At 41.7% G+C, this 14,015-nt stretch overlaps 1 protein-coding gene across 1 annotated transcript; it reads left to right on the top strand.

The window, feature by feature from the left end:
• Positions 1–175: 175 nt before the first annotated feature.
• Positions 176–13,107, top strand: LOC101856043 (the record flags this gene model as incomplete). The annotated part of the gene is given in 4 exon segments (XM_005105532.2): positions 176–2,609; positions 3,391–3,526; positions 9,959–10,090; positions 12,763–13,107. Coding segments are annotated over 4 exon segments (2,922 nt in total). The 3' UTR covers positions 13,002–13,107.
• Between the last annotated feature and the right edge of the window lie 908 nt (positions 13,108–14,015).

Genomic DNA, 14,015 nt, shown 5'->3' with positions numbered 1-14,015 from the left:
TTTGCACTGGTCTGTTTCTCTATTGTTAATGTTATTTCACATCTTCACGTTCTCACTCGTATTCAAATTTAGTCTTAAATAGGGCAAAAGTCAAAGCTAAGCCAATCAGCTGGCACTCACAGATGAAAGGAATCTGCATTCCGGGGTGAACACTGTCCCTATTTTTCTTGTTCAGGTTCATCGTAGCGGAGAAAATGGTCCAGATGGTCGTCAGTCAGCATCCCCCGGACCCGCCTCCTCAGCTCACGGGTGTGGAGGGAACGCTTGGCCCTCACGGCTTTACAGCTGTGACCTCTGACCCTACCACTGCTGTGACCTCTGAACCTCCCGCTGTAAACCCTCCTCTCCCGTCCACCTGTGTGTCCATGCCACCCGACTTCCTCCTGGCGACCGCTATCTCCACCCCGACCCTGAACAACGACCACAGCGACATGTCTCAGCTTTCTTCCCACTCCCATCTCCGCCCAGAGCAAACAAGCTGTACATTGGTCTCGGAAACGAACCCATTCCTCCCACAACCTCCTCCCTGTGATGCTCTCAACTCTCACTCCTCTCCCTTGTCTCATGATGCCACTCAGTTCCTGCCTGATGTGATGACCGGTGCTAATGCTACACTCTACTCGGACTCATTCCAGCCAATCACTGATAACTCTCAAACTAGATTCTGCGACCTCCCGCCAGCTGACCCCTGCCTCATGAAGGATATGTCCTGGAACTTGGACAACGCCCAGCAGTACTGTCTCGGTGATGCTGACAAATTGGTTCATCCAAATCCTGGTGCTGACAGCCAGTGTAGCGGTGTGGAATACGCCGATCGCACTCAGAGAGTGAGGCGCGATAGCTCGGAGAGTACAGAGACGGTGTCGTCGACGGGGGAAACCTTCAGCAGCGCGTACACCGACACCGTGTCCAGCGTGAACAGCACAGACTTCCTCATCAGACCGGACGAGTCGGACGAAGAAACCGGAGCTGTGAAACCGGTTGAAGCCGTGCAAGAGATCTACTACAATAACGGATACGCTTCCTACTCCAGCTCTGAGATGTTGTGTACGGATAAAGAAAGTGAGGATGAAGAGAGTGCCGGTGAACAAGGGGGAGGTAAGTCGGAGCAACCACTCCTGGGGGAGGGAGAGGAAAGCAGCGGCAGTCAAACTGAGGTCAGTCCTGATGACGACATTGCTGGCGAAGAAACGGACAAAGAGAAAACGGCCCTGGATGACTTTGTCCCACATTCCCTGATCCCCATCACCGAACACGAAGAACTTCAATCTTTCCTGGGGGAGGAAGTGGAGCCAACAATGTACACCAAGATCACAAACAATATTACCGTCGTTGACGAGTCCTTCCTGTTTGAGAGTCAGACAAGTCTAGGGGAGTCAGAGACCCCAAAACACAGCCGAAGAGCAGGAACCATGCAGAATCTCCATGAACGGTTAAGCTTCTTAGATTTAACAGAGATCTCAAAGGTGGGAAGGGCTTGCCAAAAAGCCTTGATTTATCTCAAAGATGACTTGACATTTGGCTCTCTAGCTTCTCTCAACAACATGGCTAACAAGGGATTTGACAAGGACCCGGGGCAGGGTGTCAGCCTCATCGATGGCGGAAAAGTGCTCGACGTTGTTCCCAGCTCTCGTCACACCAGAAATCTGGTAGCCATGAGCCTGGTGATAACCCTGCTGTTCACCGCTATTGGCTCCGTGCGCAATCTGCAGAGCAGCATCAACCACGAGGGGGGCGTTGGAGTCATATCAATGGCCGTCACGTTTGCTGGTTATATGATCGGGAGTGTGTTCAGCGTTTCTGTTGTCCAAAACTTCCAGCCCAGAACGTCCATCATCATCAACTTGATCCCCAACCTACTGTATGTGGCGGCCAACATCTACCCAACGTTGTGGATCATGGCTCCCATCTCGTTCATCCAGGGTTGGTCCACGGCCATTTTGTGGAACGCCATGAGCACCTATGTCACTTTCCTGGCCCGAGGACGTGCTCAAAAAAAGAATGAAAGCTTCGAGATTGTCTCTGGACGGTTCTTTGGTATCTTCTGTCTGATCTACCAGAGCTACCTCATCGTGGGCAATCTGATCGCCTCCCTGGTGCTCATGTTTGGGAAGACGCCCGATCCCCTGGCCCAGAATGCCACAGCTGCCAACTCTTCTCTCGTCATTGCTCAAGCTTTCAATCACTCTCAGAACTTGTCCTATGGAGCGGAAGCGCCAACATCTCTCTCTGCCGATGTGAACTCCCGTCTTCCACCACTCCCGTCGAACCTGACCTTGAAGGACGTTACTCACCTCCATCTGTGCGGTGCAGAGTACTGCCAGCACTTTGACCTCGAGGGAAGTGCCTTCTCTGTCAGCGTGGAAACAAAGTACGTCCTGTTTGGCATTTACATGGGCTGTATTGTCCTGGCCATTCTCATTGCCATGTTTATCCTGGAGCCGCTGAATGTTCGTCTGTTCAGTCCAAACACATCGCGACTACAGAAAACAAAGAGTCAGCTCCTGTCCCTCGTCAAGTTCAGCGTGAACAGGAAGTTCCTGCTCCTTTTGCCGATATCCATGTACTCGGTCATGCAGTTTGGCTTTGTGTCTGCAGAAGTCACCAAAGTAAGAAATTGGGACTAATCTTTTACAGTGCATAGCAAAATATTAACAATGAAGATTGCTCTTTTGTAGAGAAGCTTTTTGAGGTAGTTTTGCCTTCTTCTTGTGTTTATTTCAACAAAGTATTTGCTGTAGTTTTTCTTGAGATCCTTCTGTTAATAATTCTTTGTCTCAATCATGGAAAATTCTTTTTTTTTCTTGGGGGTGGTGAAGAAGAATAGTTTTTTCTTTTCCTCTTCTTCAAATTCCAACAAATAGTTTGGATGTGTGGGTCGGCCTATATATTTCTATGTGTTTTTTAATGCCAAGATGGCTTTGATACTTTGTTACACTTTGTTACACTTTGTTACACTTACACTTTGTTACACTTACACTTTGTTACACTTACACTTTGTTACACTTTGTTACACTTACACTTTGTTACACTTTGTTACACTTACACTTTGTTACACTTTGTCACACTTTGTTACACTTTGTTACACTTACACTTACACTTTGTTACACTTACACTTACACTTTGTTACACTTTGTTACACTTACACTTTGTTACACTTTGTTACACTTTGTTACACTTACACTTTGTTACACTTACACTTTGTTACACTTTGTTACACTTTGTTACACTTACACTTTGTTACACTTTGTTACACTTTGACTTTGTTACACTTTGTTACACTTTGTTACACTTTGTTACACTTTGTAGGCTTATTGGAAAGTAGGAAATAGAAGGAGAATGTTTGTTTGCTCAATTGAACTTGAAAATACTTTCCCTGTTTTTTGTCAGGCGTTCGTGACGTGTCCGCTTGGGATTCACATGGTGGGCTACACGATGATCTGCCTGGGCGTGTGTGGGAGCGTCAGCTCATACCTCAGCGGTCTCCTCACTAAATACACCGGCCGCACGTCCCTTATTCTCACTGGTATGTCGCCCAATCATTTATGTTCTGAAATACATTCGGTTCTTTTCTCTTACTGTAATGTTTAGGAGGCTTGCTTCTAGTAATGAGGACAGTGATTGGCTGAATTAATCAAAAGGAAAAGTTTGTATTACTTTCCATGCTGCTATTTGAACACCTGATTGTTTTATCATATTGTCATTTTATCATATTGTCATTTGTCATTTTGTCATATTCTCTCCGAACACGTTGGCTCACTCAACATTCTGTTTACTCTGTATACGGAATCAACTTACCGACTTACTTATTTACTTACTTTTTTACTTTTTTGCTTTTGTGCTTACTATTTACATACTTACTGAAACAGTTAGGCTATAATCTCTATAAGAGCAGAGTATCCTGTAATGCTTTGTTCAGGAAGCAAGCTTTGGTTTTTATTTCTTAGAAAAGGAACAGCCTCTTAAAGATGTCCCTTTAAGTACCCCAGATGGGTACAAATAATGAAAGCAATCACTTTAGAATGCACTCATTCAATATTAATGCCATTGTGAATTATAGCAGTATTGAACTATTTTGAACTTCACATTTTTTGTCACTCAGATCTGTGAATATTGTCATGCGGTAATTGGAAACCTTTATTCCCCATTCTTAACTAAAAAGATTTAGAGATGTTGCAAGGTGAAGAATGAATACATCCTTCAAGCGCAGGTCGCTTTTCTATTGGTGAATCCTTGCGCCGCCTCACCAAGTAGATAATGACAATGAAATAGAATTCATTCATCAGCATCACCTGGGTATGTAAGCTATTACCAACGCTTTGTGTTTTTTTCTCCGAAAGAATATCATAGAATTCACTTGTGTGAAGGGTTGATGTAGGTTCTTGAAAAATACAAATGCTCTAATGTATCGGTACACAGATCGGATTATTGGTGAGGAATGATTATATATATATAGGTGCAGCGGGGCAGGGGAAACCTTTTGAAAACTTTTGGCGTGCTGTTGGTGCTGGGCATAATGCATTCAGTTTGCAGGGAGACTTTTTTTCTTTAAGACTTTTTCATAAAGTTGGTAAAATTTGATTTCCTTTCTGGCAATAAGAATAATTTTGGGCTAGGTCTTATTTATGAAAAGGAGGGGTGGTAGCTGAGATTATTTATTGATGATGAATTTGGTGGATGTTAACTTTTTTTTGACGTAATCAACGCTTTTCTCAGATCTGTCCCAACGCTTTCCCCGAAGCAGAGCTAAGGCTGGCCTCTATGACCCTGCTTTGACCTTTTCTTTGCCATTGCTATAACCTGCGCTCCAAAATCATCACCCTTACTCTCGCCTAGTTGCACTCTAAGATCCCTATCTGAAGTACGTCTCACCTTCATTCTAATTTCAGCGGAGATGAAAAGATTTAAAGAGGAGAATTTGACCTGGAGGCCAGACCCATCAACAACGTCGATCATTTTCAGGGGTAGATTGTGTGCCTCTGCTGACTAGGTTTGTTTTGAAGACTTCCTTAAGCTCATCCTGTTAACCAAAAGCTTCAACCTGAAAGCTGAGATGGGAAGATGGAGAGAGTCTGTGGACCACTTTGGATGCAGATGAACCAGGCCTTTGAAGGGCAGATGACCTCGCTTTTCAGGGCAGATGAACCAGGCCTTTGAAGGGCAGATGAACCGAACCGTTGAGGTCTTCCCAGAGGTCCCAGGGTGTTACTGGACACTCTAGAGGCACTAAGACGCTTAGATGATTTCCAAAGTTTTGTAAAGAGCAATTTGTGGCGTTGGTGAGTATACGGGGGTTCTCTGCGGCCCCTGCTCTGTTGGACGGGGTGCACAGGTAAGAACTTGTCAAGCAGAGAATGCCCAGAGCTTTACCGTATTGGTGTGAACTTAACACAAGCCTCACGGGGCCCAACTGTTGGTCAGTTTTCCCACCTTTCCGAGGAGCATGCATACTTCACATGGGGGATTATCTCATTGAAACAGTCACAAGCTTTTCTTATGCAATAAAAAGTATTGGGATAATAGAAAGAAAAAGATTTTCCCTTATGGCCAATGGAGTATGCTGCTTTGCTGTCTAGAATCTGATTGTGAGCAATAACGCTATACTGGCTGGGTTCAACCGTCGGCCATTTTGCCGTCCTCAGCAATCAGATTCTAGACAAACAACGGAAGAGCAACGCAAAGATTTTGGTTTGGCATTAGTGTTAGTTGACCTTATTTCAATTGGTTGTGTACCAAATAGTACATGTCCTTGATTGAAATTAAACGACATACTTACATCTTTCAGTACAATACTAAAAGAGGGGAATACATCTTTACTTTTCCACTTATGGTAAGGATTGAAAACTGAGGTGTCCAGAAAATAGTGGTAACAGCCAGTGAACTGTAGCCGGCACACATCATGCGCAGTCATTCATACCATGAGTGCACTTCACACCTTCTTTTGTTTCTTTAGTGTTCTTGAACATTTTGTTGTTGTTGCCAACTCAGCAAAGTTTTATGTGACAAATCGACAGCTGAAGCTCTCTTGAAGAACTTGAAGAAAAAGTTCTAGATCCCTGAGACAGATTGCGTCAGTTTGACAGATTCTTTGTCACTGAAGGGAAGATGTGTCCTGTAAGAACATTTGTGCTATAAACTATTCTTTTTTTTTTCCTTTTGCATTTTGGCATCTTCTTTTTCAGGTTATTAATTCGTATCAACTACAACTTTGTTCTCTGCTCGTGTTTCGTCGGAACAGTAGATGTATACAGCTGCCGCACAGGCCCCCTTTTGTTGACCTAAATTGTCTTATAACCAAACTCGTCAATACCACGGAGTGAATTGACAGGAAAAATAGTTGTTTTGTTTTAAAATCATTTGCTCTTTTTCCTTTAACCAAAGCCTTAAGTTTTAGTTAAAAAATGAAGACGCAAAGAGCTTAGAGATGCTTTATGTAGCGTACAGTGACTGTTGTCTCTTGTTGGAGCAGAGAAGATTGTGGTGGTTGATGAGAGTTAATGGTCGCCATGGCCTGAGTCCTGCCTAACACAGGGTGAAAGAACCAAGACATTGTATCAGTTTATGGAAAACATGACATTGTGTCAGTTTATGGAAAACATGACATTGTGTCAGTTTATGGAAAACATGACATTGTGTCAGTTTATTTATGGAAACTGTTATGTCTGGTCACATGACATTGTGTCACTTTATGGAAAACATGACATTGTGTCAGTTTATTTAAGGAAACAGTTATGTCTGGTCACATGACATTGTGTCAGTTTATTTATGGAAACAGTTATGTCTGGTCACATGACATTGTGTCAGTTTATTTTTATGGAAACAGTTATGTCTGGTCACATGACATTGTATCAGATTAGGGAAGCTGTTATGTCCGCTGGCGCTTCTTGAAGAATCCAGTGGTGTGGACGGAGAATCTGGAATGTGACAAATGGACCAAATTACGTTCCAGTTTTGAGGAACATTAGTTTCTGATGCGTTGGTAGAAGTTATTGACATTTACAGTCAGAAAAAACTATTTTTGTGGAATGTTGATTTGTTTTTCTATGTGATCAGAAAGCTGACTGAATACTTGCCATGGCAATTGTTGTAGTCACTGTGAGTAACCACGACAGTTGTCTGTCATGGAGCCTTTGGATGTGGGCGTGAGCAACGTGTAAATTCCAGATCTGATTCCTAGTGGGGTTTGAAAGTCTGGAAATCCTGACAGTTCTTCTTGACCCGCTCTGGATACCATTTGACATCCTCGGTAATAACCTGAACAGTGACTTGTCCGATAGTTGCTTAGGACAAAAGTCTAAATCACAACGGAAGGACGACAGTCCCGTTATACATGGTCAAGAGAATGAAGATACTAGTAGAGCTGATGCAATGTCGAGGACTTGGTTAGTCTGTATTGGCAGGAATTTTTCAGGACGTACAAGTGGTAAAGATGATTCCACTCAGAATTCTACGGAGGTTACAAAATCCAGCATCAGACAGCATTAGTTTATTAGGGAAATTGGAAAGAGCATTTGTAACGTCTATCATTGAGAGTGAATAGTTTCTACTGACGGGAGATTCTTCATGTTGATAATGTCACATTTCTCATGCTGCAGTCAGATTTATTTAAAAAAGAAAACCCACCATGAGAAGTCCAGGGTAGTGAAGCATGTCCATAACGTGTTTGTCTGATGCGTTTCTGTAACTTCAGTCTCTGAGCCGTTTCCATCATTTGTTTTCAGAGTGTATTTAATTACCTGCTACTAAATGAGCATTACTTTATGGAGAAAAAAATGCCTTTTTTTAGAAGTTGTGACTGTGGGAAATGAAAATAAAAGAAAAATCAACAACCATTGTGTGTTGCAAAATCCATTCTGAGATGAAAATACAGAAATTAAGGCAATGAAGATTTCTAGGACAATCTAATTTTTAAATATTTCGTAAAATTAATTTCCCATCGAAGATGACAGTCTCGTAATTTCTGTATTTTCATCCTTGTCATTTAATAACCCAGTCGGTGTGAATGAATGCCTACTCAGCTTTCTTTGAATTTTTCTCCTTGTGTTTGGGAGAAACTGAAAACTTTGGTTCAAATGTCTGGATCTCAGAGGTCAATAGCAGAATGATCAAAGTAGGTCAGAAATTGCTGACACACAGGGTACTAGTGTGGATGGTGTATCGAAATTTGTGGAGAAAAAAAAAGCTTTAAGTGCTTTTTAGCAGTCGGAAAATGTGAGCATTCATTCTTGCTGATTGTTTCAAATGCATACACTTTGTTTTCCAGCTGATGAGTACAATCTATTTTCTTTCTTTCTCTGGAAGAGGTTAAAAAATATTAAAGATTGAGAAAAAAAAACAAGAGATGAATATGTTGGCTACAGAAATGAGAAATGTCAAGCTGGTCGTTCAAATTGACGTTCAGCAGAACCCCCTCCCCCAAATCCCATGAATGGTTTCATGTTTGGATCGAACATAAATGCTATTATAGTTCTAGTGACAGACAAATTGTAGAACTCTTCAAGAAGTCATCTTTTTATGCCCACTGTTCTTTTTTTTCTCTGTAGAGAATGTATTCGAATAGAGACTGTTCGCACGTGTTGAACCAATGAACTTTTATGTGTTGACCACAATATCAATGAATATCATGTATGTCTCATGGTAGTAAATGTTTTATGGAGGGGATGGGGACTCATTTAGGCTTTTTTTTTCCCTTCCCAATTGTAGACTGTGGTATGAGAGACTGTAGGTGATATCTTAATCCAATTCTTTTTATCTGTTGTTTTTTTTAAATGTTTAAATCTGTGTTGAGTACCATGTAGAGCTGGTCATGTTTTTGGAGGTATCGCAGCTTTCGAGGATGAACAAGTATAACTTTGCTTGAAAGAAGGGTTGAACAGGCAGATAGAGAGAAGAGTAAGAAAATGAAAATGGTGTAACAACATGAGAGGATTTGATGAAGCGTTCTTTCCACTCACTTTGACATTGCCAGCACAACAGAGTCCAAACTCTGACCACATTTTTGGGATGTGTTTTACATTTGTTTTTGGGTAAATCCACACATCTTTTTGGAGCTAATGATGCTTTGATGAGAAAAAGACAAGAACTTTGGCTAGGGCCCCCTTGTAGGACAGCAGCAGACAGGACTTGATAAAGAGAACCATCTTTCCGACATCTGCATCCAGTGTGTCCACAGATATTTCACTGGCTGTTAAATCCTGATAAAGAAAAACAATATTACATTGTTACTGTTGTCATTTTCATTTTTTTTTTCTGTAAAATTTTTTGATAATGCACAACACTTTTAAAAAGAGCAACCAGAACTGTTTCCGTATTAAAAAACAGTCGCTCCCTGTTCCTTAATCCACATTTTATACAAAATGAGAAAAATAAAAGACAAGAACATGTCTTCAGACTGAGTACTGTAAATGAGGGCTGTTTTTGCCCCAACATCATGGAAGAGTAAAAAAACCCTCGGTTTCAGAATTGGAAATTCAGTTCCTATAGTTGTAGAAGAGGTCTTGTATCATGTAGGTACAACTCAAAGGTGACTTTTATTGTTTATAGTCAGCAGCAGTTGACCAACTCTTGCTGACTCCAATCCAGTTATCATAACTCGGATTTGTTTATAGTATAAGTTATAGTCTCTGAAGAAAAGGTACAAATGAAAGGAAATTCTGAAAAACTTTATTCACATTTGAATTTGTGATCAGAGTAGTGTCTCTCCTGCGAAATCCCCATGAGGAGTAAGTAATGGTACCTGCATTCACAAGACATTTGTTCATTTCCACCTGGAGGAGGAAAAAACGTTAACAGATAGTCAGGACTGCCATTGTCCTTGGAAAATGCCAAACACGATCAATGCTCAATCTTCAGTTGTTGTTGCAACAATATTCTTGCCATAGCTAATGGGGAAAACTGAGCAACATTTTTGTGTTCTTGAGTCTGAAATGTTTTCTTTGTGTTTTTTTCCTTCTAACAGCTGCAACGTTGAACTTTGGGGCCTTGACCTTTATGTCGGTGTGGCACCCCACTCTAGACTCCCTGGCACCGTACTTTGCTCTCATGGGGGTCTGGGGGGTCAGTGACGGAATCTGGATCAGCCAAGTGAACAGTAAGTTGTGCTTTAGTGAACAGTGAGTTGTACTTTAGTTTAGTGAACAGTAGGTTGTACTTTAGTGAACAGTAAGTTGTGCTTTAGTGAACAGTAAGTTGTGCTTTAGTGAACAGTAAGTGGTGCTTTAATGAACAGTAAGTTGTGCTTTAGTGAACAGTAAGTTATGCTTTAGTGAACAGTAAGTTGTGCTTTAGTGAACAGTAAGTTGTTCTTTAGTGAACAGTGAGTTGTACTTTAGTTTAGTGAACAATAAGTTGTGCTTTAGTGAACAGTAAGTTGTGCTTTAGTGAACAGTAAGTTGTGCTTTAGTGAACAGTAAGTTGTGCTTTACTTTAGTGAACAGTAACTTGTATTTTAATGAACAGTAGGTTGTGCTTTAGTGAACAGTAAGTTGTGCTTTGGCTTAGTGAACAGTAAGTTGTACTTTAGTTTAGTGAACAGTAGGCTTTACTTTAGTGAACAGTAACTTGTATTTTAATAAACAGTAGGTTGTGCTTTAGTGAACAGTAACTTGTGCTTTAGTGAACAGTAACTTGTACTTTAGTTTAGTGAACAGTGAGTTGTACTTTACTTTAGTGAACAGTAGGTTGTACTTTAGTGAACAGTAAGTTTTATTTAGTTTTAGCCTCATCATTTTTTGTCCTCTTCGTTTGCTAATACTGTTTCGTGAAGAAGAAGAAGAAGAAGAAGAAGAAGAAGAAGAAGAAGAAGAAGAAGAAGAAGAAGAAGAAGAAGAGGAGGCAATAATGGGGTACAGTGGATAGCCTGCCAATCTTAAATGTGAGAGAAATGAGGTTAATTATTGGTGGGGGTGTTTTCTTGTCTCTGTCTGTCTCATGGCTTCTGTCTGTCTCATGTCTGTCTCATGTCTGTCTCATGGCTTCTGTCTGTCTCATGTCTGTCTCATGGCTTCTGTCTGTCTCATGTCTGTCTCATGTCTGTCTCATGGCTTCTGTCTGTCTCATGTCTGTCTCATGGCTTCTGTCTGTCTCATGTCTGTCTCAAGGCTTCTGTCTGTCTCATGTCTGTCTTATGTTTGCCTGTCTCATGTCTGTCTCATGCCTGTCTCATGTCTGTCTCAAGGCTTCTGTCTGTCTCATGTCTGTCTGTCTCATGTCTGTCTGTCTCATGTCTGTCTGTCTCATGTCTGTCTGTCTCATGTCTGTCTCATGGCTTCTGTCTGTCTCATGTCTGTCTCATGGCTTCTGTCTGTCTCATGTCTGTCTCATGGCTTCTGTCTGTCTCATGTCTGTCTCAAGGCTTCTGTCTGTCTCATGTCTGTCTTATGTTTGCCTGTCTCATGTCTGTCTCATGCCTGTCTCATGTCTGTCTCAAGGCTTCTGTCTGTCTCATGTCTGTCTGTCTCATGTCTGTCTCATGTCTGTCTCATGTCTGCCTGTCTCATGTCTGTCTCATGTCTGCCTGTCTCATGTCTGTCTCCTGGTTTCTGTCTGTCTCATGTCTGTCTCATGTCAGTCTCATGTCTTCTGTCTGTCGCATGTCTGTCTGTCTCATGTCTGTCTCATGTCTTCTGTCTGTCTCATGTCTGTCTCATGTCTGTCTGTCTGTCTCATGTCTGTCTCATGTCTGTCTGTCTCATGGCTTCTATGGGCCTCCAATATCTGAACTGTGTTGATCAAGGCGTTAAATTTACAGGAAATTATTTTTTTTCCATTTTGTATGCAGCTTATATTTTATGAAGCAGGATCCTCCAAATCCTTGCCTGACAAGAGAAGTTGAAATATTTGCGATTGAAGGAGGTGGGGTTGCTCGGTTTCATTGGTAAAACTTGCGAGAAAATGGCCGCCAAAGTTTGGTAACTTCAATATCTTGAGAGTGCTTGAAAACTGAAAAATGACATAATATTGTGTGCCTTTGATCAAAGTTTTCCCGTTAAGTTCACGTAGAAATGTGTTTTAAAAAAGACATAAAAGGTGTCCAGCTAAAAAAAACTAAATTAGGTAAAAATTGCCAAACTGGCAAAAAAATGCCTGTTTCTTCGATTTGATTTTTTGACGAGCGCTTGATTTCACCCATGATGCCTCACAATTGTTCTAAGTATAGGCTGAATAGCAGTTAGTACTGCCCAGCCCCCCCCCCCCCAACCCCACCGTGAAGAGAATATGTGGAGGGTGTGGAAACAGGTTGTACCAGCGATGTCTTTCAACTTTCTGCCTGTAGACTCCACATGACTCTTCACTTCTCTCTCAGCAGAAATCTTCCCAAACATATCGGTCTGTTCGCCACCACTGGATGCAGTTTGAAAAATGTGTTTATTGTCAGAGAAAAGTTCTCTGTTTTAGTTTTTATAGAAAGTGAAAGGAGCAGATCAGCGGGACAATAGATTAAACAGATCAGCGGTACAATAGATTAAACAGATCAGCGGGACAATAGAAAGAAACAGATCAGCGGGACAATAGAAAGAAAAAGATCAGCGGGACAATGGAGTGCCTAGAAAAGCAGCCCAGGTAAAACTAGCCTCGGGAAAGGAAAGAAGGTAGGCCCTCCTTTGGCTCTCTACACCTGGCTGCAAAACTTCACACCTAATGGAAAAAATGGATACTTTGCCTTTTTTCTTCTATTTTGTTTTTGTAAAGACAGCCCTAATTATGTCTGATTTTTTTTTTTTTAAGAAATTAATTTTTTTTCCCATTTCTTTGTCTTTCCAGGTCTGATGGGCGTTGTGTTCCCGGACAAATACGAAGAGGCTTTCGCTGGTCTTCGAGTCGCTCAAGGACTCGGGCTAGCTTTCAGCTTCGGCTACTCCAACACTCTGTGCATGCAGCACAAGATCTACATCATAGGCTGCATCTGTTTGCTGTCGGTGGTTGGCTACCTCGTCATGGAGGGCATTCTGAGGAGAAGCTCGCGGCAGAAGCCTGTGTTGCTGAAGCAGACGTCAGTCTAAGTTAGCTGTGTGACCGCACCCAGCTGTTTTCTGTATGTGTGTGTGCGTGCGTGCATGTGTGCGTGCGTGTGTGTGTGTGCGTGAATGTGTGTGTGTGTGCGTGTATGTGTGTGTGTGTGTGTGTGCGTGTATGTGTGTGTGTGTATGTGTGTGTGTGTGTGTGTGTGTGTGTTTGCCAGTGTTTGTTTGTGTGTGTAAATCTATCTGTGTGAGAGTACTAAGACTGTCCAGGTATACCCCAGTCTTTTGATCGACTTCCCCATCAAAGCTTGACATCCCGGTATTGGCCTCCCAGTCTTTTGATCGACTTCCCCATCAAAGCTTGACATCCCGGTATTGGCCTCCCAGTCTTTCCTTGAAGGTTTTTCATTTAGTTTTTTGAAAATCGATGACCAAGGATGGGGGAAAGATTGCAGTGTTTTCTCTGTGTGTGTGTGTGTGTGAGTGTGTGTTTGTTTATTAGTGTGGACATGTATCGGGCAAGGTGAGTTTTACTGTTGCCAATACCAGTACGTTTCCAGTACGTTTCTACATTTTTATGATGCTCTTGCTGATATGACCAACATTCTGTCCAGTACTGTTTTTTGCGTCTGGGTCAAATACAGTTGTATTTCGGTACTATGTACCAATCTCGTTGAGTTTTCTGTGAGGCAAGAATCTCTGAGTTGATCTGATTTTTAAATTTTAAATAGAATTTTCCAAGTTCTACCAGAAGCAATTAATGTACATTCGTGATGCATTGATGTGAAGATTTCTTACAAACGTCGATGAATGTGTTCTAACACCAAATTAGAAAGCTTGCGTTTTTAGCAGGCCGTGTTGAATGTTGTTCAATCCTCATACGTTCTTTCTGATACTTCATCGTTTGTTCCAACATTTTCGTATCGCTACCGGTTCTCTTCTCATTGTGTCCAGATTTGTTGCTACTGCCAAATAAGCTGGAAGTTTGCTTGTTTTTAAGCAGACTTTGTTGAGTGCTGATCAAAGACACTGTAATAATTTACTTTTTATATA

This window comes from Aplysia californica, unplaced genomic scaffold, assembly GCF_000002075.1.
Source record: "Aplysia californica isolate F4 #8 unplaced genomic scaffold, AplCal3.0 scaffold00475, whole genome shotgun sequence".
In the NCBI taxonomy this organism is placed as follows: domain Eukaryota; kingdom Metazoa; phylum Mollusca; class Gastropoda; order Aplysiida; family Aplysiidae; genus Aplysia; species Aplysia californica.
This window is presented reverse-complemented; position numbering and strand designations above follow the sequence as displayed.